Source organism: Candoia aspera, chromosome 15 (assembly GCF_035149785.1).
Source record: "Candoia aspera isolate rCanAsp1 chromosome 15, rCanAsp1.hap2, whole genome shotgun sequence".
Classification (NCBI taxonomy): domain Eukaryota; kingdom Metazoa; phylum Chordata; class Lepidosauria; order Squamata; family Boidae; genus Candoia; species Candoia aspera.
Window position 1 is genome coordinate 6336269 of NC_086167.1, and position 27670 is coordinate 6363938.

Here is a 27670-nt window from a genome sequence, read left to right on the forward strand (position 1 = left end):
AGGTCAACAAAGCAATCAACCGATCTACCTGCCACATCACTGGGAAATTCCCCAGATGCCCTCCAGAAATCCTCAGCATTTCATTAGATGTCTGGAGCAATAGGATTAGGTCTTCTTGCCCTACCAAGGTCCTGAGTAGCAATGGAACTCAACTAGAAATGACCTACCAATCGAAGAGAATATTTGTAGCTCAGGGAAAGAAAAAAGCCCTTCAGAACATTTTAAGCAACCTAAAAGACCCAGTAGCCCAAGGAGAGAAAACAGGAGTTATTTACAACATGGAGTGTAAGGACTGTAACAGCCACTATGCAGGACAGACAGGCAGAAGACTAGCAGAGCGCATCCACGAACGCCAACTGGCAGTCAGAAGACACAATGAAAGCTTCGTAATCTCACAACACATGGACAGATCCAACCACACTTTCAACTGGGAAACTGTGAGCATGCTAGACCAAGCCAAATCCAGAAATGCCAGGGAATTCCTGGAGGCCTGGCACTCAGACAAGTCAGCCATCAACAGGCACATAGAGGTAAACAACATTCACATACCATTCAAAAGAGACAATAGAAAAGCCAAAAGACCAGGACACCTGCCCGCCAGCAATCAACACCCAGATAGGCAAAGATTAACACCAGGATTAACACCAGGAGAACAACCAAACAGCACAATACACCCTAATCAAGGAACTACCAAGGAGAGAGCAACACCCCACCAACACAAGCAGGGCAAGCCATGGCATATAAACCGAGAGCAAGGCCCACTCCCTCTTCCCACTGAAGATGTTGCCTAGTCTGGCAATGAAATGTCTGCAAGAAAACAACCAGGCTCAGAGAGCACCACGGACCCCACAGAAATGATCTAACCATGACAAAGGCTAGATATCATGTCCTCAATATCCAGATCGCACAACTGCTCTGTGGCAAAAACCAGGTCCAATATTACTTGGTCCTATGGAGGCTAGGAATTCCCTTCCTTTCCCCACCTCCTGGGTATGATGGTTGAAGTCACCCAATGCTAAAAGATTAGAAGAATCCAACATCAGCCCAATTCAAGGAGCAAAGGAAGAGATACAATGGGGGAGGGGGAGGGGGAAGTACTTCAGAAGGATAACTAGGTTATCCACATGGTCCAACTTTACAGGCATTTGCATTTTGTGACCTCAAGAGCAGGGTCCACTCTCCATAGCTTATGTGTCCCTTAATTTCAACACCATGTCCCCCTCCTTGGCCTCGGTGGTTGCAGGACCCAAATCTGGGTGGACATACTGTACCTCTGAGAGGGCAACATCACAACTCTCAACCCACCAGGTTTCATAATACACAACTTTAATGTAACGTAAAGTCTGTAATGTCCATAAAAGTTGAAGGCAAGAGGAAGAGGCTCGCCAGCGGCGAGGTGGAAGGATTCCTTTATGACTGCAATGAATCCAGTAAATCTTTCACGGAGACACCAAAAAGGCCATGGTAAAGACAGACCACATGTGGCCACAAAGAGTTGAGGCCAACTTGATAGCATTTAATCAATCAGTCAATCAAAGGTCCCAAAGGGTGTGGGGGCATATCACACAGGTGAGGAATGTTTTGTGGGCTTTTTTAATGGGGATATGCCTATCTTGGACTGACACTACATAGTCAGGTTTTTCCACCTCAAAATGGAGAAAAGGGTGTTCTCACAAACCACAGTCAGAAAGGCCTCTGAGGACTGCAGGAAGGGGACTCAGACCACAAGTAGCCCTGAGGTAATGGTTTATTCACTAGACCACAGTCAAACCAGGGCTTACTTTGATGTCTGAAGCCACCCAGAGTGCAAATGGTTTAGATTATATGGTTTGGATTCTATCTTCCTACGGTATATAGCAGTGTTTCTCAACCTTGGCAAGTTTAAGATGTGTGGACTTCAACTCCCAGCATGCTGGCTGGGGAACTCTGGGAGTTGAAGTCCACACATCTTAAACTTGCCAAGGTTGAGAAACACTGCTATATAGACTTGTCTAACCTCTCCAGAGATTAGGGAGAATGATTTGGTGTCTCTATGGGGCACTATTGGTAGGGGCAAGTGTATTATTGCTACTCACAAGATGCAGACTTTTATCCACCATCAACCAACATGCAGTTTTCCTGCGTGTGCTGATTTTGCTGTGTTATTGACAAGTCTTCCCACTTGTTCTATCTGGGCTAAGTGACTGCTTTCAGTGCTTGCTTTAATCTTTGTTCTAGTACTGCGGTGTTTACTCTTTGATTATGAGCAGCTTTGAGAACTTTTAATAGAAAAAAAAAGAGACATCAGCTGTTTCAGTTGTTGCACTCATGCCTTTCTTATTGATGATACTAGATTACTCTTCCTATCTTCCAACTTCTTTTTTTTTAAAAAAAGAATCTTCCTTTTATCATTGCTTCTCTAACGAAAAAGAAAAATAATATATATAAAAAATGTTAACAAGGGCTGCAGAGCTCTATTTCATGAATGCTGCAGTCCTAACAAGCAAACGGGGTGTCAGACAGAAGCATAGATCGGTGTTTTTCAAACTTGGCCACTTTAAGATGTGTGGACTTCGACTCCCAGGATCCCCCAGCCAGGGAATTCTGGGAGTCGAAGTCCACACATCTTAAAGTTGCCAAGTTTGATAAACAATGCACTAGATGAAGCCTGTAGCTAACTGCCTAACTGATCACTGGGACCGGTCTTTGCAAAGCCATTTCAAAAGGTCTGTTCTGAAAACATTAGACCAAGTGATTGGAACAAATCTGGATGGTTAAACGTCACTGAGCGTTGGTTAGACCAGAGTTTCTCAACCTCGGCAACTTTAGGATGTGTGGACTTATTCCACAGCCTTTGCACAGTCCCAAACATCTTTGGGGGAAGTGGGGGGGGGGGGAAGGCTCCTTTTCTTTAGATGCGCACCCCTGCCTTTCCCACTCCCGTCTCCTGAAAGTTAAGGAGGGAAATCAGGGCTTTTTCTTCATGACTGACCACTTTCTCCATGCTGGTCAGCTTCAATCCGTTTCCCCCTCTCCTCCCATCCCCTTGCCATAAAGCGAGCGACCTGGTTGCTCGGCTGCTCCTCCGCTCACTTCTACAGCTCTACGGCAGCGATTCTGGCAAGATCTGTCTGTCTCCTCTCTGGAGCTCCTGCTGTCTCCGCATGTGTCTGTTTATCCTGTCCAATTACAATCAGCTTCACGCTGCTCAGTTAATTTAAACAATTCCGTAGACACACATTTATCGTTGGTGCAACCTTCCCATATGTTTCTTCATTTCACATTATTCGGAATTTGGGAGGTGACCAGATTTGGGGGTGGGGGAGAGACCAACCAACCAACCAACCAACCAGAGAAGTTTGAGAAGGTCCCAGGTTGTGCAGGTGTGCACTAATGTCAGATATACCTGGTTCATGCTGGAGTACCCTAGTTGATGGATTTTCTTCCTCCTGGGGCACAGCGGAAAACCCTGGGGGCAGGGGCACAATCAGGGAGCCCATAAGGACGGGAGCACCTGGGAAAGTAAACATTTGGCAGGGAGTGGCAACGGAGGAAGGATAGGATGAGCAGTGCAGATGGTTGATTTTATGAGAGCATTGTTTTCAGCAGAGACGAGGAGGTGGGGCGGGGAACAGAACTTTATCTCAGTAGCTGGGAAACAGAGATGTACAGACCTCCACTGTAGATGCTCCACAGATGTGTTCCTTGGCCAACCTTCATGGAACCATCAGCAGGGCTCTGTTTGAACCGGAAAAAGTTTGATATTTTTGCAAGGAATGCTGGAGGACTTGTGTTTGTAAAGCGTTGTGCCAAATTCTGACCGTTCAATTTGTTTTGATGCTTATCGTTTCACCGCTTCAGAGGTCAGGAACTGCCTTGCGTATTCAGCTTATTTTTTTTCCCCGTTTGCTGTCTTGGACATTGGAAAGTCGGCTGGCGCAGAATTTTAGTAAATAAACACGGCCCGCACACGTCCTTTGCACAACTTCTGTAGATGCTCACCCTGTTCAAAATCCCTTCCGCACCTCAGCAGTGTCATAGTGCACTTCACTGACTTCACTGGTTTTACTTTAAGATGGAAACTCACTGGAGATTCAGTCCGACGCCACAAACCATATTCCACGTACCGTTTGTTAATTGAAAAGGAATAAAAGGTATTATATCTTGCCTGTTTTAGTGAGAGGTTTTAAACTCAACACTGTATGTTTTCTCAAGAGATTCTTAAAGTATGCACTATTAATGTTAATTGCTAATGTCTGTCTTTCATTTTTTTTCCCTCCTAGCGTTCAGTTTTATTTTTACTAAATCCTCCCGCCTCTAAGAAATACAAAAGCTTAATTAAACTAGCAAATCAGTGAAGCAAAAACATGAAATGAATTAGATGAGCTTGAAAAATTCTCCTCGTGTTGAGCTAACAAAGCCTTTGGGCTCAAACTAGGTTTCTGTTTGAAATGTGGTGCTGTGGGAGAAATTCCCATTGAAGAAATGCTTTGGATCTGTCTGTCCCATAGATTCCGGTTTGCAAAAATGCAACTGGCTCTATTAAACTGTAGTAAGAGAAAAGAGGCAAGAAGGAATGTAAAAACTAGAGGTGAGTGGGTTTGTTAGGTGTCGGAACCCTGATCAAAGAAAGAGGTGGCAATGAGCAGAATTTGGAAGTGCACCTTCACGTGGGGCAGGGGGTTTTCAGGAGAGATTATTCCACTTCAGCAGATCATTAAGGAATTTATGAATATGAGAAAGTTTATTCTACACTTGTAGATTTAAACAAAGTCTATGATACACTGAATAGGTTTAAATTAATGGAACGTTCTGTGCCAATATGACTTAAAGTTGGTTGCTGAATCTGGTAAGAGCAATAGACAATGGAAATACAATTAAACGTAAGAGTAAATGCTTACAGAAAGTTCAGTATTGATCAGGAAGTAAGACAAAAAAGTATCATGTTTAATGGATTGTATAATGGACAAATGCATAAAGAACACTTGTGATGATATTGGATATGTGTTGGCAGGGTATATGAATATAGTTTTGTATGCAGATGATGCCATGTTGTTGGCTCTGAAGTGAAATGACCTGCAATGCAAGTCTGATAAAGTGTACGACGCAGCAAGGAATATGGACCTGAAAATTAATGTATCAAGGACCAATTTAGTGGGGTTTGATGGGGGGGGGAATGATGTGATCAATTTCAAGCTCTATATAAATGGTAAAAACTATAGCAAGTAAATGAATTTCTGTACCTTAGTAAAAGGTTTATTAAAGGTGGAAGAAATTGAGAAATTTTAGGACGTGCAAATGCTGTAGAAAGTACTGTAGGTAGTATGTGGTCCGCAGTGAGAATGAATGCTTATTGAAAGAAGCAAGATGGCTATAGATAAGCATGTGCTTCTTTGTCATACGGACATGAAGGCTGGGAGTGTCAAGATACCACACCAAAATGAGTGACCGACCAATACGGAAGAAGTATGATGAGGTGGTCCGTTCAGAGAGAATAAATGAGGACCGAATTGCAAATACTGTAGATGAAGGAAGAGGGAATCGGTCAAGAAGGAGAAGACCAAGAAAACTGTGGGTTGGACAGAGTTGATGAAATCCTCAAAAACAGAGAGGTGAGGTTTAAAGAATAGAAGGCAATGCATGAAGTGCTTTATGGGTGCCATAAAACAAAGATGGTTTGCAAGGACAGAAAGGTATCGTTGCAAACTGAAATGGAGCTGCCTTAAATTAGATCTGGCTGTATTTCTTTCCTTTTTTTATTGCATGCCTGAATTTCTCTGGATTACTATTTCTTACTCCTTCTGCACTTTGCATAACCTTGTTTATCCCGAAAGGCAATACATACGTACGGCTAATAAGACCAAGGCCAAACACGGTACACATCTGCTTCCTATTTCAGTTTTTCTCGTAACTTTTTCACCCCAACTCCCGGTTAAAACACAGTTCTTCCAATGGAGAAAACAGATACCCGGTGTCTTTGGTGGGGAATTTGGTTATCTTTATGTGCATTTGTGTTCTTTCTTCTTCTCTCTCAGGGGCCATACTGCAAATCTGCCAAAATGTATTTTACACTGCAAAGCTGCAGTCCAGATGGTGCTCTCCGAGCTCAGATGCTCGTGAACCTGGTCTGTAGCTGGGGTTTGATGTTCCTGGTGCAGCTGACATAGGAACCTCATAACAAGTGCCGCCCCAAAGGCCTCTTTACATTTCTTGCAATGCCCAGAAATTTCCTGGGTAATTTTTCTATAAGATCGGCTACCATGGGAGGATTCCACACTTAACGGCAGTCTAAAAATAGTTTCAGATGAATACTGTTAAGAACAATAATCAGGTGAGGTGCTTTGCAATAGTGCTGATAGTGGGGAAACCCTCTGTGCTGTAAGCACGCCAGGATCAACGTTCTCTGTCCATTGCCCCATGCCTTCACCCTGCCCAAATCTTTTCTCCAGCCTTCTAAGAACACACACAGCCACTGCCTCTCAATCCATGGCCTGCCTGCTTCTAAGACCGTGAATAAATGTTAACAGAGCTGCTGTGCAGTAATTGGATTGCTGCCTTTAAAATGCACAAGCTGTTTCCGACATAAATCCAATTAAAGTCTTACTTAAATTTAAGCTGAGAAGAATGCCTGAGTTGTTTTATTCCCCCTTGGTCTTATTCACCATTCCAGCCACAGCATCTGAAAAGCATTGGATGTTTTTCCCTTGTATAGCCATGCATTTGAGAGAGAGAGAGAGAGAGAGAGAGAGAGAGAGAGAGAGAGAGACAACATCCAAATACAGATGTTGCACAAGTCCAATCCTACTGCTTTCTTTCCTCACCAAGAGGAAAGCAGCGTTCCCTAAAGTATAAAGTGACCGTGCAGTTATTATTTTGAAAAGCATCCACCAGAAACATTCACAAAGTCAGCTTTGGCACCAGGATCCCCTCTGGTGGAAAATATAGGAAAGGGTCCCAGGAATCTTGACGGTAACAGTAGAAGCTAATCAATATGTGTGCCTGGATGCACTTGGTACATTGGAAGACAGTGCTGATAGCTGAGCAAACAAGTCATGCAAATTAGACATCATTCAAATCACGTGCACAGCCCACCTTACGATATGTTCATGGTTTCTATCTAATGCCATGAGCTGTCCTTATAAGGACTGGAGGGGAGTCTAGGATAGGCTATAATAAGGATATATGCTCAATATAATGCTTTGTTGATATGCCTGAGCAGCATCCACTGTAATCCGCACATCGACTAATTACTTCTTGAGGAATGTGGTCTCCTTTACTTGTCTATCTCTGATAGAGACCACTGGAGATTGTTGTAAGCTGTCCACGCACTGAGCTAACATAGTTGGTTCAACTTGGGCTTAGCTTGATGCATGACCCAATGCTTCTATCCTGGGTGAATTGTTACATGGGAGCCCCATCCAGATGAGATTGGGATGGCCATGCCATGGATCCTGAGGAATCTCTTTGGCTGCTTGTCAAAAGGGTCTCCCCCCCGCTGCCCCAAGAGACTTGAACTTCTGTTCCAGGAGATTTGTGTGCTTTTCTCTGACCGTTGGCCAAGACCCCACGGTGTGGTCCTCCCTCCCTTTTGGGACCCCTGTGCTCCAGAACAATAGTCAAATGCCAAAGAAAAGGATTTGAAGCACAGCCAAGGCTGTTATGTCCCTAACACCGCTGAGGAATTGGGGGCACTGTGGCATCATTTTGTACATGTGCACTGTGCAGCTAGGCAGGGCATGTACTTGTCATTAGGAATTAACTGACTGTAGTTCTGCACACAGAGATGTGCAGGCTCTGAGTGGGAGGCACTGGCAGGGCTTCCAGGGATCCTGGGGGCACATTTCTTCTTTTGACACCTTTTCAGCTGCATCTTTTTTTCCCCTGCCCATCCTAGCCAGTACCCGCTAGCTCTGCAGATGGTGCAGCCGCACAAATCCTTCCCTGCTTCTCAATCACACAAAATTCATTTACAGGAATCCTTTACTAGTGTGCTCTTTTTATTCCCCCCCCCCCAGTTTAAATACTTTTTCCCATTAAAAAAAAAAACTAAGACAGTTATACATTTATAGTAATTTTGAATATAATTATGCTTTCTTTTCTTTACTATTTATAAGTCAAACATGCTAACTCAGTTCTTAACTGATGCAAAGCAACAGGAAGTCAAATTTACTTCCTCCCTAGGAAAAATGCACTTTGCTTGGTTAAGTTTGATCAGGTTTGTTCAGATGAGTTTCCTAAGTTGAGCCTTCATTGAACTTATGGGTTAACTTTTCCTGAGAGTCTCTGATTATTAACGTGGCCAACAGTTACAGGTAGTACTTGCTTAACAACCACAACTGAGACCGGAATTTTGGTTGCTAAGCAAAGCAGTCATTAAGTGAATCTGACCCGATTTTACAACCTTTTTGGGGGTGGTTGTTAAGCGAATCACCACAGGTATTAAGTGAACCATGTAGTCGTTAAGCAAATCACATGGTTCCCCATTGATCTGGCTTGCCAGAAGCCAGCTGGTTAGGTCAAAAATGGAAATTATGTGACCACGGGATGCTGCCAGGGTCATAAATGCGAACCAGTTGCCAAGCGCTCAAATCATGATCACGTGACCGCGGGAATGCTGCAACAGTCATAAGTGTGAGAACCAGTTGAAAATCAGTTTTTTCAGCACCATCTTAAGTCTAAACCGTCACTAAACGAATGGTTGTTACGTGAGGACTACCTGTAGTACATTTCGATTCCAGAAAAGCTGGTTTCATTCAAAACTCCCGACTATTCTTTCAAAACCCTGACATCCAAATGGTCAGGCTGGAGTCTAGCTCAGAAACACAACACGCTGCAAGTCTTGCCAACATGAAAAATGCAAGAAGACAAATCCCCCTGGCACCAGTTCCTCACCCAGCAGCAGATCTAGCCTCAGAAAAACAAATGCATTGGCTGCAGCACCTGATTTTTTTTTTTTAATGTCACTAATAATAAGCCAAATCATGCAAGTCACTTTATACCCACTTGCAAGGGGGCTAAAAGGAGCCAGAACACCAGTGACAGCAGGATTTTGCAGTGAAAGGTCGAACAGGCTTTTTCAACAAGCTCCAGGAGACAATTAATGATGGATTTTTAAGACGTTTGGGGCAGCCAACACCTCTTATAAAAGAAATAACAGATGTCAAATTCAACATGGCACTAGAAGCTGGAACACTAGGCAATAAAGTCGGTGTTAGAAGTTAACAAGATAAATTAAATGGAAGGCATCAACTGGCTTGGCTGAAATGCCAAGAAAGACCCAGATATTTTGACTTCATGGCCAGGTGGTGGCCAGTAGTTCAATGCTTAAAAAAGCAGGCAAGGAAAGTTCTATGAGAATATAAGACCACAAATCTCCAGCTATCAACTGATAACGCTATGAAGAGATGAAGGAAAAAGAAGCAACATGTTGCTTAGGTTAATTTTTAATTGATTCATTATGTTCGTATTAACGGTGGGACTTCCTGAAGCAGCAGCTAGGGTTTGGTATTTTCCTCTTCCAGTCCTTTTCCATTTGTATCTTCCAGGGTGTAAGAGTGAAGCTTAGCTTGCTTAGTTAAGGAATAAACAATCTAAGAACGAATATATTTTCGGAAGTGGTTTACCACTGCCTCCTTCCTAGGGCCTCACATAAATACTGGTGTCTACAATAGCTAAGGGAACCTTCATAAACTCAGATTAGATGGTGATGGAAGGCTAAATTTTCCTGCTGTTTGTTACCCCTTTTTAATCATCAAAGGTCACCCCTCAAATGCCAAAATGTTATTAAAATTTCCACCCCAAATTCTTATCAACTCACACGAATGGAATAGCCTTTTTATGTGATCCAGAGATGGTTAAAGTTTAAATCTTCGTGGTGCAATTTGGAAAAATGTATGGGCTGTGAGACTTAACATCCTATTGTATTGTGCATTTATACTGCCTCTGTCATGGACTATATACACCGTGTTCCCTACAATTTGGGTCAATATTTTATATATTTAATTGTTTACATACTATTGATTCCATGTGGACTCCTGGCAGTTTATATATGTTCATGAAACATAACATCATAAAATCATCCATTAGGATCGGTAGTTTTCTAGCAGAAATGGAAAGAAAACAAGATTATAATCAGGAAATTATGTAATCTGGACTCTTCATCCATCAAATAAAATTCCAAGATTAACCAAAGGGACTACACAGTAAAAGATTCCATCTGGGAGCATGTTACAAGCTCAAGAAGAATGAGAAAACACAGTATCTCCCAGGATAATGTAAGATTAGAGCCAGGTCAATGAGATGTAAACAGACTCCCTCCTCCATTCCCCCCAACAACAACAACCCTGTGAGGTAGACTGAGAGACAATCTTTAACCCGAAGTCATCCATGATTTTCCATGGCTGAGGCTGAACGTCAGGCTGGGTCCTTAGTCTTCAGCTAACACCTTTATACTGTATATCAAAAAGGTCAGACTAAATTAGAAGCAGATTGTGGGACAGAGGAATTGCAGATTAGAGCAAGAAATGATTTGAATTCTGGGAGGCTACGGGCATCTTGGACTATCGCAGCTCTCCAGAAAAATCAGAGGGGAGAGCAATGGATTTATTGTCTGTAGGACAAGTGTCACTTTGCACACTTGTAAATGAAGTGCACCACTGCAGCGGGGATCAACAACTTTTTCAAGTGGTAGGCTCCCCCCCCCCCCCAATAAAATGTAGATTAAAAACAGCAAAGATTTCATCCCAAGATTTGGCGCTGGAGCCCTGAAATCTCTCGAGATTTGACCAAGGCCTGAAGAAGTTTAGGCCAACTTCTGCAAAGAATGCTATTTCTAGGATTAAGTGCAAAGCGCCCCAAGTGCAAAACGTCTTGGGGACCCAGAGCAGACTCCGTGCTTTCCCCACCCGGGCAACTTCACTCTCCCCGGAGAGATGGCTTTGCCATTGTTATTTGACCTTCTGAGCGAGAACTAATCACTTCTGACATTTTGTGACTGCAATGACAGCTGCAGGCAGACACTGTATCATAATCGCAGTCTGGAAGCCTTTAACATTCACTCAGCTTCGATTTCTAGGCTGTGTCCATTAGTCCCAGGCCCTTCATGTCATATGGCCATTAAATCACGTTTTTTCATTCGACAGAAGAGTTTTTAGTTAACCTCGCAAAAGACGAGTGGGGTGGGGGGAGGGAAATTACACCGTTTTTTAAAATTCACCCGGAGGGCAACTGCTGGTGTAACCGGCCCTGTTGAATTCTTACAAATCCGATTCTCATTGGACCAGAGAATGACAGGCGAAGCCTCTTTGGCTCTGCAGGAGGCTGACCCCTCCCTGCCCCACCCCCAGGACCAAGAAGACACTGCATTGCATCCTTCCTCCTGTGTTGCTAGGAATCTGGAGACCCAGGGGGGATGGAGGAACTTGAGGGACCAGGAAGCAAAAACTTGGGATGGATCTCAAGCCCACTTTAGCCCTGAATCTCCATGGGTGGCTTTAAAAAATCACCAAGCAGTCAACTTATCTACCACATGCAGGGTTGTTAATTATAATAATCATAATAATAGACAAACATCTGCCACACAACACCCCAGACTTAACAACTGTTGAGAAGAAAGACAAAAAAGCCTGGATAGGGGACACTGCAATACCTGGAGACACAGAACAGAAGAGAAGGAACTGGGGAAAAGCACAAAATACAAAGACCTGCAAACAGAAGTAGAACGACTGTGGCAAAAGAAAGCAAAGGTAGCACCAACAGTAATAGGCGCCTTGGGTGCCATTCCAAAACATCTGGAGCACCACTGGAACACCATTGGCACTGACAAAATCACCATTGGTCGGTTGCAAAAGGCACCTTTACTTGGAACAGCTGACATCCCGTGACAATGCCTTTAATATTATTAAACCACAACATCTTCCTATCCCAGGTCCTTGGGAAGGCCTCGCTAGGTGGACAAAAATGCCAAATTCAGTCAAAACATCTGGCTGACTATGTGACCAACCAACATAATAATTTATTAAATGTATATGCTGCCCGACCCCCAGCGATTCTGGGCGGTTTACAATTGTTAAAAACATCTAAGAACAAAAATCAATACTGGACAAAAAACTACACGAGACAGAACAACGATGGCAAAGAAAACAAACCTGGAGGGGAACAAAAAGAAAGTCATCCTCACCAAAGGCTCTTTGAAATAGCCTCAATATAAATATACTGTAAGGATAACATGGAATGAAATAAACGATTCTGCTGGACACCAGCCCACACTACTGGCCCACCCAGCTACATTGATGGACGCTGCCTGCAATTTTATGCAGGAATCTTTCCCGGATCCTTTTGGGCCACATCAGGATGGAACCTGGAAATTTTTGCATGGAAAACATTGTCTGTTCTCCCATGTGTGCCCAAACACCCCTTGCAAATTATTTTCAAAGCCCTACACACCATGCATGAATATTTGTAGCTGGTTTTCAGCCTGTTGGTCCTCTAAGAGACCGGAGCAACAGCAATTGATTTACTTTCCAGGAAGATCATGAAGGGAAGGATATTGAATTCTGCACCCTTCAGCAAGAGAGCACATCCACCAAGCACTTTCCAAAAATCCTCCAAAATGTGCTGCTGGTGGGCTGCTCAAAAAAGTATCTGGGCAGCCTTTAGCTAGATCCATCTGAACATTTCTTAGGAAGCTAGAAAGCTGCACAGAAATGATGGCTGATAGTGGAGCACTGGAGCACGCTGAACAGACTTGGGGTACTCTGCAGAAAGTCAGTTGGGAATTTGAAGGTCAGCAAGAAATTTAGACATTTTAAGATTCTTAAGCAAGCAACTTAAGAACCCCAAATAGGCTCTCCTACCCAGAAAGGTCAGCCATCAGCCGTCCTGGCTGAGAGGCATATTGATCAGCATCAAGTTGAGGAATCTAGGGACTGTTCTAGACATTTGACTTGCATCCAGGAACTGGCATTGTTAAGTATCAGTTAGGGCCAACCTTGGTTTACAATGAAGCAAGAACAGACCTCTCCGAATCAGGAGTAGGCTGTCTTCTGGTGGTCAAAGGCCAGACTTAACTGCTGAGGGCTGTTCTGTAGCTGACGTTTCAGCATAAGGTCACAGGGTGCCCCGCTATCATAAATACAACCAGTACAGCACACATGTACTGATTATTTTATAGCTGTGCTAGGTTGGTGACTTGACTTCACAGGTTGGTAAAAGGATTTTAAAGCCTGTTCCTCTTCTTTGGGACTCTCCAATACAAGGTCTGATAACCTCTTAGCGAGATAGGAATCTTGCCCAGAAGATCAAAATGATGTCAACTTGCTCAGGTTAAGCTTGGCGTTTCAGACCTTAAGACATTTTGCACTGGTACAATAAGCAGGTTTAGCAAGCAGGTGGAAAACAAAGGCATTCCATTATACCCTTTTGGAATAAACAGTGCTATGAGGAGTGAAGAAGAGGAGTTTGAAATAGGAAGCTTCAGAAATGTAGTTACGAGATTAAAAAGAAAAGAAAATATTAGCTTGCACCAGTTTATGCCAACACCTTCACTAAACCTATTTGGTTTCCATCCTTGAAAAAAAGCAGAATATTGAAGTATATAAACATATTCCAAGCATATTAACATTTTGGGAAGTGGTTGCTTAGTTGTTTCATGAAGCAAAATTGCTGGCACTGTCTCAGAATTAAAGGCTATTTGGCAATTAATGTTAACAGTCAGGAGCAGCAAGGAGAATGAATAAATGGATGCTCAAGACTCTTGGGTAAGGAGATCCCAATTCCTCGTTTCTCATGGATCCAGGAGAACCCACCCATTGGATGGCGCAAAAATGAACTATGTCTTCCAGCCCACTTTTGGAGTGTCACCCACAGATGACAACAGCCTTTTCATTAGAGCAGAGTTTCTCAACCTTGGCCACTTGAAGATGGGTGGACTTCAACTCCCAGAATTCCCCAGCCAGTGTTGCTGGCTAGGGAATTCCCGGAGTTGAGGTCCACCCATCTTCGAGTGGCCAAGGTTGAGAAACACTGAATTAGAGGGAGCAAATGACCAAACGTGTCTGAGTTCAAGGGCTATGAACAATTGACAGGACATACCAAGAGAGCCATTGTGGCAGATACTGGAATCTATAAGAATATAAAGATTCTGTAAGGAAAAGGACATTTTTGTTTTACATGTAGAGTTGGTTGGCGTTGCAACCCAGCTTTTAGAGACCCTCATATTGGAAAATCAAAATGGTTTAATACCCACAGGCTGGGTTCACCCCGTGCCCTGTTATAATTTGATTTGTTTGGTTCAGTGGGCTGTGGGAACTCAGCCACTGTAGCCAATTCAGCTAACCATGGCTTGAACAAACCAGGCCTCAACGCAAGGGTAGGCAAACTGTGGCTGAGTTTTCTTTTTACATGTCTGACTGTAACTCTGACTGGGACTTTGGAAAAATGATGGCCTGTCATTTGGGGGCAGAAAACACAAGAGAACTATGGCTTAGACTTGAAATGGGATAGCCTTAGACAAAAAGGGATAGCCTCAAACTCCCCTTCTACCTTGACTGGTCCACTTTCCAGCCTTCAGCCCTGCAAGAAAGTGTACAAAAGCATGCCGTTTGGCTATCAAGCCATTGGCCACTTCAGCTTAGGGCCTGTCTTTAACCCTCCTTTAATGTTTGCCAGCCACTCTGCCCAACCTGTTTTTTTTTAACGAGTGCTTTTAATTAAAATAAATAAGAAGCTAGTATGCTACACAGCAATGCAATCAGCTTCAAGCATAATCTTTTATTTCTAACAATGTCTTTGGGCCCCACACAGATCCCAGAGGGGTGGTGTGCTGGGCAGCTTTGCTTCTGATTTTTTTGCAGTAATTCCCAATACGGAACAGTCCTCTCCTGAAGCAGCCTGATGAGCTGTTTTACATATGTGCTTGATAATTTTATTTTTAATCATGCTTTCCAGCTCAGCAAAGCACTTTTATCCAGCATGGAGATAACACTAGCCTAGACAGACCACTGTTGTCCCCTGGTATTAGCAGTTTGCTATGTCTGTATTCTTATTGCATCAATCAATACAAGAATGATGTGAGCAGGCATATTTATATTCCCTTAACAGATGAGGAACTGAATCTAGGAAAGACTCTGGCTGATATGAAACCCGGACTCTTTATTCTGTATCGTAAAAATCTTGAATTTGTGATTGAAAACAGTGAATCTTTTAAGTCAGCCCAGCCCAAGGTTCTTCAGTGGATAACTCTGAATATGAAAAGAGACATTTCTCTGGCATTCTTGAAAGATTGTCAAGGAGGGGGAAATAGGGAAAGACAGAAAATCTATCAATAATTGTTCATGTCTTCCACCCAGCTATTCCCTGAATGGCTCAGAGGAGAGCTGTTTAAATGATACATACAGTGCATATTATGCCTGCAGAAGATCTGGAGTTCGATCCTGGCGCCTCAGGTAGGGCTGAAAAACCCAGCCTGAACACCTGCAGAATCACTGTACTCAGCTAACGTGTCCTGGCTGCTGGTTCTTCTCATCACCACCCCTGCACAGCCACAATATCAAACTGTCTCCTGCTGAGTGGAAGTGGGAGGCTTTTCCAGTCCAATCTCCCCTGCGGTCATGATATACTTCAGCTTGTTCACTGCCCACTGTAAAGCAGCATTTGACCAAAGCCTTGTTGGAGGTAAAAAAAGGCTGGGAAACCGATCAGACTTTTGCTCATGTCTTAGTTTATGTGGCCTTAGGCTTGGTTTATGCTGCCTCTGCTGAAGTTCAGGAAGCAGGGAGAGAGCATAGATCAACCTTCTCTAGCCTGAAGACTTTCAATATGTTGACACTAAAAGAAATCCAGCCTGAAGAAATGCTGGTGAGGATTTTGGGATGCTGTAATCCCAATATGTTGAGAAAGTGCCAGAGAGGACAGGGTGCTCTAGAGCAGGAGTGACAACAGATACTGTATGCAGCTGGGGCAGCTCAACACAGCCTCCCAAACTTCCAAAGGGGCACAAGAAATTAAAGGTAGTCCTTGCTTAACAACCACAATTGAGACCGGAATTTTGTTGCTAAGTAAAGCAGCCATTAAGTAAATTTGACCCAATTTTATGATCTTTTTTGTCATGGTCATTAAGCGAATCACCACAGCCGTTAAGCAAACCACATGGTCGTTAAGCAAATTACACAGTTCCCCACTGATTTTGCTTGCCAGAAGCCGGCTGGGAGGGAAGGTCAAAAATGGCGATCACGTGACCACAGGATGCTGTGACGGTCATAAATGTGAACCTGTTGCCAAGCACCCAAATCATGACCATGTGACCATGGGGATGCTGCAATGGTTGTGTGAGCACCAGTTGTAAGTCAGCTTTTCCAGCACCGTCATAAGTCTGAACCGTCACTAAATGAATGGTTGTTAAGTGAGGACTACCTGTATGCATCCCCAGTGACAGGCCCTAAGAACTTTTAACTACAGGGGCAGAAATAACAATAGTGTCGTTTTTGTCCTCCTTTGTCTTGTTTCTTTGTAGATGATGCAGCTACTCATTTCACTATACCAGAAGGGGTCTGGTAGTCCTTTTCCGACTAACACATTCCACGAAAAGGCATCAGCTTTCGTGAGCTGCGGCCCACTTCATCAGATACATGGAGTGGCTAAAGGGATGTAGGACATCAAACTGCATCATGTTTAAACTACATTAGTCTAGCCACTCTGTGCATTTGATGGAGCATGCTGCAGCTCAGAAAAGCTTATGACTTTTAATAAAATGTTTTAGTCAGAAAAGGAGCTATCAGGCTACTACAGGCAATCCTCGCTTAACAACCATTCGTTTAGTGATGGTTCGGGCTTACAACGGTGCTGAAGAAATGGACTTACAACCGGTCCTCACGTTTATGACTGCTGCAGCATCCCCACGGTCACATAATCATGATTTGGACACTTGGCAACTGGTTCGCACTTACGACCATTGCAGCGTCCCATGGTCACCTGATCGCCATTTTTGACCTTCCCGGCCAGCTTCCGGCAAGCAAAATCAATGGGGAAGCACATGATTTGCTTAACGACCACCACAACAAGGTTGTAAAACTGGGTCAGGTTCGCTTAATGACCACCTTACTTAGCAATTGCAATTCCAGTCCCAATTGTGGTTGTTGAGCCAGGACTACCCTGTATAGCCTAACCTGGTTCTCCTCCTACAATACAATTTCATTACGTCTTTATACGTGAAAGGTGAAAGGTCCCCTGTGCAAGCACCGAGTCATGTCTGACCCTTTGGGGGGACACCGCTTTTGCAATGTGTTCTTGGCAGACTGTAGAGCAGGGTGGTTTGCCACTGCCTTCCCCAGTCGTCACGTCTTTATATAGAAGCCCCCAAAACTATCCAATGGATTCTTATTATAGTCACAGAAAAGGGCAGAAGAACCAAGCATGCACCTGAAGAAGATGAGGAAAAAAAAAGTCCCTTTTCTTGGGTCTGGAAAATCTACAAGTCAGCCCAGGAGGAATGCAGATGAATTTTGTCATGGCAATTAACTCTCCAGATTTAAAAAAAGAGACTAATATTTCCCTGCAATTGCTCACCAAGGAGTCAGAACAGACCTCTTAACGCAGAGCTCAAAATACCCCGGTAATGAGAAAGTCTATCTGGGGACCAACGTTCCTCAGTGTTCAATGAATCCAAGCTGCCTGCTTAACACGGGGCCCGTCCCCGGAGAGAGGAGTTGAGATTCGGAACCTAAAAACAGGTCATTTTAGGGTTCTTCCATGAAAGTTAAAAGGGCCCCTGTGGAGCATGCGAGAAAGCCTCAGGAAGAGACAGGGGTGGAAGAGAGTTATAACCTCAGGGAGTCCTTAAAAGGAAAAGGAAAAAAAAAAAAAGAAACCCTGGAGCTCTAATAAGTCTTCTGTCAGAGTCAAAAGGCCCCTTGGGTTGCCAACTGAATTCAATAATTCAGGATCCTCATTGAGCATCTCACCATGGACAGGAGACCAGACCTGCCTCTAACCATTTAGATGAATGGGGCATCCAGGAGACAGATTTGGGGTGGGGTGGGGGGAAGCAGTGGCAAAAACATCTCAGATATTCCTCCCGGGCTGTCTTCCTCTCTACCCTCTCTACAACAGCTGAGTTGGCACAATGTGGCTTCCCACCGTTGCCTGAACAATGGTTTACTCTGTTCAACCCATTTTGGGGGGGGTCTGCACCACCCTCCGATGAGCAGCCCTCGAGTCGCCGCCTAGAAACCTGTGCCCGGGTTTGTTTTTTTCCTTCTCCCTCCCAATCCCATTTCCTTTCATGTGGCGTCTGCCAAGCCGCCAGCCTAGAAAACACTTTCCGGCTGTCTTTATTTGCCATCCTTCTTTGGGAGGCTGCTGCAGGCAAAAACCCTTCTGATGGATAACCGGTTGTTTAACGAGAGGCGCGTGCACTTACGGGAGGCAGCTGTCCCAGGCCGTAGAGCGTGAGTTTCCTGGGATCGAGGTAAAGGGGGTCTCCAAAATCCTGATAGGGTTTCCAGCAGGGGGTAAAATACCCCTGCTGCGCGAGCTGTTTGGCCCTCCGATGATAGTTCTCTTGAAAGACTTGCTCTCTCGGGACATCCCAGCAGTTGTAGACCGTTTTGCTCCGAGCCTGAATCTTCATACCTTTCTGGGCAGGGATGGGCAAGGGCTTGATCAGCACGAAGTAGCGGGGATCGATTCTGGGGTTCAACGGCATCCTGCCTCTGTTGCCCCAGGGCGCGTTCCAGTAAGAAACCCAAGTAATAAATAAATGAATAAATAAATAGGCTACCTGGATTGATTTATCCTGAGGCACGCCTCTCTAACAAACATACCCCCAAGCAAATACAATACACTCCTGGGATTCACTCTCTCGGGCAACTGGGGGTTTTCCGCCCATCAAAGCAAGCCACGATGGCTCCCAGCATGTTGGGCTGCTGGTGGCATCCAACCTGGATTTCCTGCCTGGCCTCCGAGGGGGAGCAAAGCCGCCAGCCCCAGACGAGAGTGGCCACTAACTCTTGAGGCCACCAAGCCAAGTGGCCCTTTTCCTTCCGGGGCTCAGCCTCTGCAATGCTCCAGAAATTAAAACCGGGGCCAGGCTTCCCTATGAGCCATGATGAGACCCTCACCTGAATCTAAACCCAGTTTGGACCTAAACGTGGATCCAGCCCTCTGAATTTCCCTACTACTTTCAAGTCTGCTCCATCCATGCCCTGATGTCTCTCTCTCCCTTCCCTTCCTTCCTTCCTTCCTCTTTCCTCCAACCAAGTTCCTAGTCCCTAAGAGTACTCTGCCCTCCTACCAAGCCCGTTTTCCCAGCAAAACCTGCAGCCATCTCACTACCCATCTTCCCCATCCTTGACCTTCAGGATTACTCAGTAGGCCTGAAGGCTTTGGCTCCACTCCCCAATTTTTATTTTCAAGATACTAGTCCCTAAGAGGTCCCTACCAACCTCTCTAGAAAATTACAAACCTCAAGGGTATCATGGCTGAACTGAGGCCTCCTCCCTGAGCTCCCCCCTCACTCCAAAGCCAATCCAAGTGCACCCCCCCGACCTGGGACTTCTTTTCCCAGCCCCCTCCCCTTTATAAACGCCTGCTTCTCTTCCTAACTGCTCCTGAGCATTAAAAGGCTACAACCAAGCCCAACCCCCGGGGGGGGGCTTTCCTTAAAGAAGAGGCAGACATTTTCTAGCCTGCCCCCGACCCAATTTGGAAACCCCCCTTTCTTTATCCCGCGCCCTCCCAACGGCCCGAAGACCAGCTGGCTTTGGAACGAGGGCGGGGGAAAGATAAAATGCCGTCGCCTGTTGTCCTTGGCAACCACCACCGGGACGCGCGCGGGCTGGTATGTCCCTCGGTGCTGTCCGTAGTATCTTCTGAAGCTGCTTCCGCCCGGATGGCTTGCCCTTTTCAAACAGATGGATGAATGAAAGGAATGAATGAATGACTCTGCTCGGGTTTTTTTTGCAACGGCCTTTAGCTTTTGTCTAATTGAAAAGATGGGAAGCGATGGATGTACGGCCTCCCTATTTCCCACCTGTTGGACTGGATTTTTAACCCTCCTCCGGAAAAATTGGAATGAAAGGTCTAACACAGTTTTTCAAACTTTAAGAAGTGTGGACTTCAACTCCCAGAATTCCCCAGGCAGCATGCTGGCTGGGGAATTCTGGGAGTTGAAGTCCATACTCTTAAAGTTGCCGTGTTAGGAAAACACTGGTCTAACTCATCTGGAAATCCAACGCAGGATTTGCACAAAATGTGTTTCTGTGTGACTGGCTGAGTTCACACAGCTTGCTAACCTGGGTTAACAAATGACCATTGTAATAATAATAATAAAGTCTGAGTTCCCTTGGCATGCTGATTAGCCAATCCCATTTCAGCCTAGACTAGTTCTTGTGTGAGCAGATTCCACCCCTTCTTCAATGCACCTCTTGGGGTTTTTTCCTCCAGTTTCTGGGGTTCACAGGAGACCCCCAACCATTCACTAATCACACACCACACTCCAGGCTAAAAGATGATTTGCTAGTTTTTGATTTAGAGAGTGGTGCAGACTTCTACAGCCAAATTTTCTTGTTTTATTTAATTCAGGAGTCAGTCTCCTTTTTATATATATAATAATTTTTATTAAAGTTTAAAAATACAAAGATAAAAGAACTAATACAAACTAAGAAAAATATAAAAAGTTTAAAAAATTGAAAAGTGTGGAGAAAAAAGGGGGAAGGTAAAAAAAGGGATTCTTTCAGACTTGCAAGATTCTGTTAATGTAATCTTACAATAAAGTAGAATTAGCTCATCTGGTAGTGATTCCTATTTGAGGTGACATCAAGTTTGCAAGTCTGAAAGTACAATTTCCCCCCACCATCTCCTTTACCGCCGAAGAAACTAGGGAGGGTCCCTTCTGAGCCTCTTGCCCGACCCACCTTCCTGCTGGGGTCTCAGCTGCCTTTTATCTGACTGTTCCCTTGGCTGTGTCTTGCTGCCCTGTCTCCCAAGGTCATTCCCAAATACCATTACATTGCTCCTCTAAAATCAGCTTGCAATTCCACCCTGACTTCCATGTTTGTTAGTTGAGCCAATTTATTTCCATCACAACTACTACAGTTGAGACAATGATCCATCACAAGAAAGAAAGGATGCCCAGATGAGCTAATTCTACTTTATTGTCAGGTTACATTAACATCTGAAAGTTTGGGGCTCTGCAAATCTTGTGGACAAGCTATTTCCCCATTGGCAGGAAGTTTTGCCTCTATCTGTCAGCCCCTCTCCATCAGCTTGCCCTCTTCCTTTTAGAACAACCCAAATTGCCCTGTTTTGCCGGTCTTTTAAGTATAGCTGAGGAATAGTGTCTTGATGACTTGCAGCTCCCCCTCCTGGCAAAAACTCAGATTTTTTTTTAATAGAAATCACTGGAGAAATGAGCACAACATAAACTAAAACTGTGGATAGGACAGAGTAGGGCACTGATGGAAAGCTAGTTCTTTATGCTTCCTTATTTGTTTGCCTGAAAGACCAACGATGGAGTTCTCAGCATTTCAAAGTCAATGGCCATGAAGGCTGCAAGTCTTCATGTTTGGGGAAGCGCCCTGAAATAAAATTTGGTGAGCTGGCTAGAGTCAGTTGGAGTTGGGCAGTGTCCTAATTAAAAATTAAAATAAAATAAAATAAAATAAAATAAAATAAAATAAAATAAAATAAAATAAAATAAAATAAAATAAAATAGCATATTGTTTGCTGGGGGAGAGAGGAAAATGATACCACTCTTCAAATACCATTGGACAGAGGAATCCTATGACCTCTTCTCTATTGTCCCAGAAATTAGGACACAGAAGAATGGATTTAGGTTCCAGGAATGCAAATATAAATGTTCGTTCCCTGGCTGATAAAGATGCAGGAGACTGTGATATAAAAAGCCAGCTGCAAGCTTCTCTGCTGCCAATGAAGAAACCCACCTCCTTGCAGGACCATTGGAAGACTGTTGGAATGACAAGCAGAAACTCTCCATCTTAAAGTGGAAATAGTTCAGTAGCTGGAATTATTCTAACTGCATCCCTTTCATCTCAATAAATCTTGCTAAAGAAAACTGTCAGAATTGTGCTTGGAATTGAATCACTCTTGGTTTTAGGCAAGTGATGAAGAGCTTGACTGGAGATTTCAGCTGAATGTTGAGAATAATTTGATGAATTAGAGTGACAGTGGAAGCACAGGGATGGTGGGCTCCCCTTCACTGGTTGTGTTCAGGTAGAGTCTGGACAGCCACTGGTAGAGAATGCTTTAATTTGGAACCCTGCCCTGAGCAGGGGCTAGACTTGATGACCTCCCTGGCCCCTTCCATCCCTATGAATGAATGAGAAGCAATAATATGTAATAGCAAAGTTATTAATATAAGAGCAACTGAAGACTAGCAATAAGATACTCTTTTAATGAACAATTATTGTTTCATAATAATTGCATTGCATCACACACTGGATGTAACATGTGCCCGTCTCCATCTAATTGTTACTTGGGTTAATGTATAATTTTAATAATTAAATGTTATATCTCAAGGGGTGGCTCGGCGCACGCAATTGGGATTGAACGCGTGGGTGTGCTTCGCTGTGGGGCGCGTGCATGGCGATCTCTGCCTTTGGGGAAGTGTGCGAGCCGGCTTCTTGTGTGTTTGTGGTCCAGTCTCCATGGCAGCTGAAGAGATGACGTGGGCAACTGTCTTGCGGAGCATCGATTTTGCTCGGGGCTTCAGGCAGAGGATTCTTACAAACTGAGGCCCCAGCCGAATGGCGTTCAAACCACTTTGGGATTCAGTTGGCGAGTAATTTCAGAAGCTCGCTGCCAGCGCATAATTCTCAGCCACTCAACCCAGATGCAAACTTGCGTGGCACTGCTGCCTTTCTTGCCCCCTGAGCATCAAGGCTGGGTGGGTTTCTTGGCTGGGGAGGAGCATCCGTTTTCATGGCTGAAGGGGAGAACGAGGGTGGCAAATGCTGGCCTTTTCTTGTGCCTGTTGCTGCTGATGCAGCTCTTGCTCCGTCCCTCCCCACTTAATAGGGAATGATTCCAAGGAGAAATATTGGCCACAGTTTGCTTGCTTGCTTCAGAAGGAGAACCCAGGAGGACATGCAGGAAGTATTATAATATCTGTTTAATAGCAAATATATGTGCCTGCAGCAGAGTAAACAGCGGAGCACCAAAGCTGAGACAGGGAGGCCCCATTGCACAATTCATCTTCTACCCACCCCCCGCTCCACAGTCACTTTCTCTGCTTCTGCAGCTCCCCCTCCCTCAATTTTAGAGGTGGAGAAAACCTCTATGTTCATTTAGTTCAACCCTGGAAATAGTGTTGCCAGGAATCAGGCGGCATATACATTTAATCCATAATAATAATGATAAAAATGGTGGGTGGGTGTATGTCTCTGCTTTATTTATTAATTCATTGGTTAGGTAGCTCACGTCCTGCAGGAATTCAAGGCAGTATATTCTATTTATTTATTTATTTATTTATTTGATTGACTGATTGATTGATTGATTGATGTAGCTGCCCATCTTACTTTTAGGTGGCTCTAGCTTCTCAAACTGTAAAGGAGATGGTGGGAGAATTGTACTTTGAGACTTGCAAGATTCTGTTAATGTAGTCCTAAAATAAAGTAGAATTTCTGTCTGGTCTACCTGGGAAGGCTGACAATGCCAGGAGGTTTTTGCAATTCTTCCTCTCCAGAGAATTAGCTTAGTTCCCAGGCTGGGATTTTTAACCTTTGGGGACAATGAGGAAGGTGGAATGAAAGGATGTTGAAGGGTTCAGTATAATTATTTACGAGGACTTCCTTCTCATTGGTTTTGCTCAAGCCGAGGAAATAATCTGGCCGTACAGTATGTGATAGTCACTTAATCCTCCACCCACTGCCCATTTGTGTGTGTGTGTGTGTGTGTAAATCTAAGTGCCCCCCCTAAAGTTTTTCTTGAAAAGTCCTTGAAATTCCAGGCACGAGTTTGCCCTGATTTTCAAAAGATTGCAGACTTTCTTTATCAATGCAAATTAGTCTCTCCTGATGAAAAAGGAAAACAAATGGAGTTTTAAAATGCAGCTAATCAAGAAGTTAAAGAGAGGTTAATCTTCTTGGATTAATCAAATTGCATGCATAAGAGGAGGGAGCAGAGGATGAAGAGGTATGAGAGAGATGGGAGGGGGGAAGAAATGTAGTTTGGCTAATTCAAAATGTGGAAATCCTACGAAACTTTTGAAGTCACGTGATCTCCAAGTCATGCTTTTTGACTGGGCAATGAGATCAATAAACTTCTTTGTGAAACTGCAGCCCACCCAAACAGGTTGGATTACAATAGCCATCATTCCAGATACCTGGGCCCTGTTGGCTGAGGAGGATGGGAGGGGTAGTCCATCCCATTTGCTGTGTGCTGGTTGGGGATGAGTCATGAATTCTAACCAGATAGAACATCTCCTCTGTCAGAATAGTCTTAAAGCGTTCCAATAGAAACTCAAAACAAAACACGAACGAAAAAAACAGGCTCGTATCAGTGCTATAAATAACTTTGCTAGCCTGGATTTTTGAAAAAACGAACAAAAGAGAAATCCACAATTCCCTCCCTTCTATCTTTATTCTTGCCCTTTTAAAGAAGCTTACTTCTTAAACAAGGAGCTAGTCCACATGAAGCTATTTTTCAAAAAGATTCAGAGAATTGGTCCAACTCACATAGCCTTTTCTGGTTGAGGTGTTGCAATAATGATATAGTCCAGAATGCAATTGCTGCTGATTATGACCAACAGTCCCAAGGAATATTGATGGTGTTACAGAAACAACGCATGCCCTATGTAATTGCAGATAAAGTGGTCTAGAAAGATCAACTATTTGGGGAAATCATGGCTATTGCAAACTCCAGTTGCTGCCATTTCCTTCTCTTTCTTTAGTCTAATTTTTCATCTGCAAATATGAAGAGAGTCAAACCATCATCTTTGGTCTAGGGGATTTGATATAGGTGCTGTTGTTGTTATTTTTACAGAAGAAATCCTAACCATCAGTCCTAACCATCAATCCTTCAGGAGAAGCAAAGTTCAGGGACGTTTTTGGAAAAGAAAAGGGAGGATGGAGTGCAAGAGTCAAGGTTCAGGTGGAGCAGTCTGAATAATTGCATTTAGAACTTGATTCAAGGTGGAATGTTCAGAGTAAATGAAGTTGATTGATTGATTATGTGCCAGCAAGTTGATGTGGGCTCTTAGCAACTGCTTAGATGGGTTTTCTCATGGTGATCTGTCCCTAACCAGGTCCTTCAAGTCTTCCAATGATGCCCCCATCACCCCTGTAACTGGGTCCATCCAACTTGCTGATGGTCATCCTCGTTTGCTCTTCCTTTCCACCTTTCCCAGTGTCAGAGCCTTCTCTAGACAGCTAGTTCTTTCCCTTGATTGAGTGAGTGAGTGAGTGATGATGTGCCTTCAAGCGAGTGATGACTTCTTGCAACCACAGAGATAGATTTTCTCCAGGATGATCTGTCCCTAACTTGCTCTTTCAGATCTTCCCATGGTGTCCCTGTCACCACTACAACTGGGTCCACCCACCTTGCTGCTGGTCCTCCTCTTCTTCTCTTTCCTTCCACCTTTCCCAGCATCAGGGCCTTCTCCAGAGAGTCAGGTCTTCGCATCATGTGTCTGAAGTAGGAGTGTAAGTGGATTTCCTACATGTTACAGAGGATCAAACTAGATGATCCTTGTGGTCCAACTCTGCGATTCAGTTTTTATGATTCCAGTCCCCATCAGCTACTCCAGCTGCCAATTTGCACTTGAGATGCTGAGCTAACAACGCAATGGCCAAGCTTCATTTCTGAATTCTTAAAATGTTATTGCAGCTTGGAAAAGAACACATTCCCAGATCCATCACTCTGCAAGACCATTTCAGTTGCCCCAAAAGAGCCAGAAGACTTTTGAACTCTGCAAAAGTGCTCACCCTTTAGGTCAACAGCCAAGGCAGTTTAAAAAGCCAGGGATATTGATAATAGGGAGGTGGGGAGACTCATCTAACAGTCAAATTCAAAGGATGAGTTGCCTCATGGAAAAATTACTTTCCCCCCCCAATAATTTAATTAAAGTTTTTAATAAACATAGTAAAAACTTATACAAGCTGAGCAAAAAGACCAAGAAAAAAGAAACATAAAAAAAAAGTTTAGAAAGTGCAGGGAGAAAAAATGGAAAAAAAAGTAGAAGAAAAAAAGAAAAAGACAAAGAGGAAAGAGGAAAAAAAAGGATATAGTAGAGAAAAAGAAAAGAAATACATAAAGAAATGACATCCCCCCTTCATCACAACAAGTATAAATAATTTTAGTAACTTATTACATTCTCTTAAAATACAACAGGTTACCTCTTCTTCCCATAGCTCATTCCTTATCTATAAACAAATCCTTAAAACCTCATGGTTCAGCCCTGGTCAGCAAAAGTCCATTAAGCTGAGATAACAACCTATCTGTTTTAGCCTTGATCAACTAAATTACTGCAGGGAGAATTTCCTGCCTCAGTCCCTTGTTCTGTCCAGTCCTCCCACCACGCTGAAAACTTTTCCAGGAAGAAACGGCTCCCCTTCTTAAAATTCTGTGCATCCGTGTCCCAGCACTAAAGCCAATATTAAGCCGTAAAACGTAATATGTTATGACACCATAAAATGCAGCCTAATTGCCACAAAACCATAAAACGTAATGTAGTTGGCTCAGCGGCTATTATCTTCCCTCCTTTTCCAGCTGTAACGGCTTCGGAGTGGAATCGAGGATTCAGGGCAAGGGCAAACCACACCTCGCCGGGGAAAATCTTTTGGATATCCAAACCTTCACGCTTCCTGCAATCCCAGGAGGTGGGAACTCTTTTTCTGTTATCCCAGACAGCAGAAATCAGGACGTTTAACAGGGAAATCAGGCATCAAGTATTAAATAAACAGTGGTTCGAAACTGGCCAGCAGATTTTTAACTGTGATTCCATTTCAGACGGCTACGGGGATACTCTGTGGCCTTGGACTGCAGGTTGAGTCAGGGCAACTGGATTTCTTTCCTTTTGGTTGAAATGGTTCGCTGCTTGTCCAAGCAGCTTCTTCAGTCTGGGCAAAGGTTGGTGAGGGGACCCCATATATGTCTTCCAGGGTGGCTGCGTTGTCCCTACACCTGAATGGCTGTTGATTGTGCCATGGAGGTGTGGATTGAAAGAAATCCAGTTGCCATGACTCACCTACAGACGATTCCTCCTGGATGACTGAGAATCTTCATCGACCTACTGTGGTCTTCGAATGCTCACAGTCATTCCAGCCGATGTGAAAGAGCGAGAGGCCACCTTCACTCACTGTCCTTAAAGCAGTACATTGGCTCAGTGAAAGTCTACATCGGCAAGAGGCTCAGAAGAGACCCTCCCTAGTTTCTTGGGAATTAAAGGAGATGGGAGGCGATTTGTCCTTTCAGACTTGCAAGATTCTGTCAGTGTAGCCTCACCATAAAGTAGAATTAGCTCATCCAGTTGTGTTTCCCGTCTGGTCCACCTGGGACGGCTGGCACCTGCATTTCTACTTTGGGCACCGACAGCAGGTGCCACCAAGGAGCACGAACATCAGAGCCATCTGGAAACACGCTTTGCCAGATGGGCCTCTTGCTTCTTAGTCAGAACGTGTTTGTTTTGGAGCCCCGTGGAACGTAACCATCTCCCCACCCTGACCCGAGGCTCTAAGAG

The 27670-nt window shown here is 44.1% G+C and overlaps 1 protein-coding gene across 1 annotated transcript in view; it reads right to left on the reverse strand.

The window, feature by feature from the left end:
• The window catches only part of CCDC60 (coiled-coil domain containing 60), a 48944-nt gene extending 29379 nt beyond the window's left edge, over nt 1-19565 (reverse strand). The window contains exon 1 of the mRNA XM_063315966.1: nt 18395-19565. Within this exon, the coding sequence (XP_063172036.1) occupies nt 18395-18679 (285 nt within the window). The 5' untranslated portion in view covers nt 18680-19565. The remainder of the gene's footprint in view (nt 1-18394) is intronic.
• Nucleotides 19566-27670: the final 8105 nt, after the last annotated feature.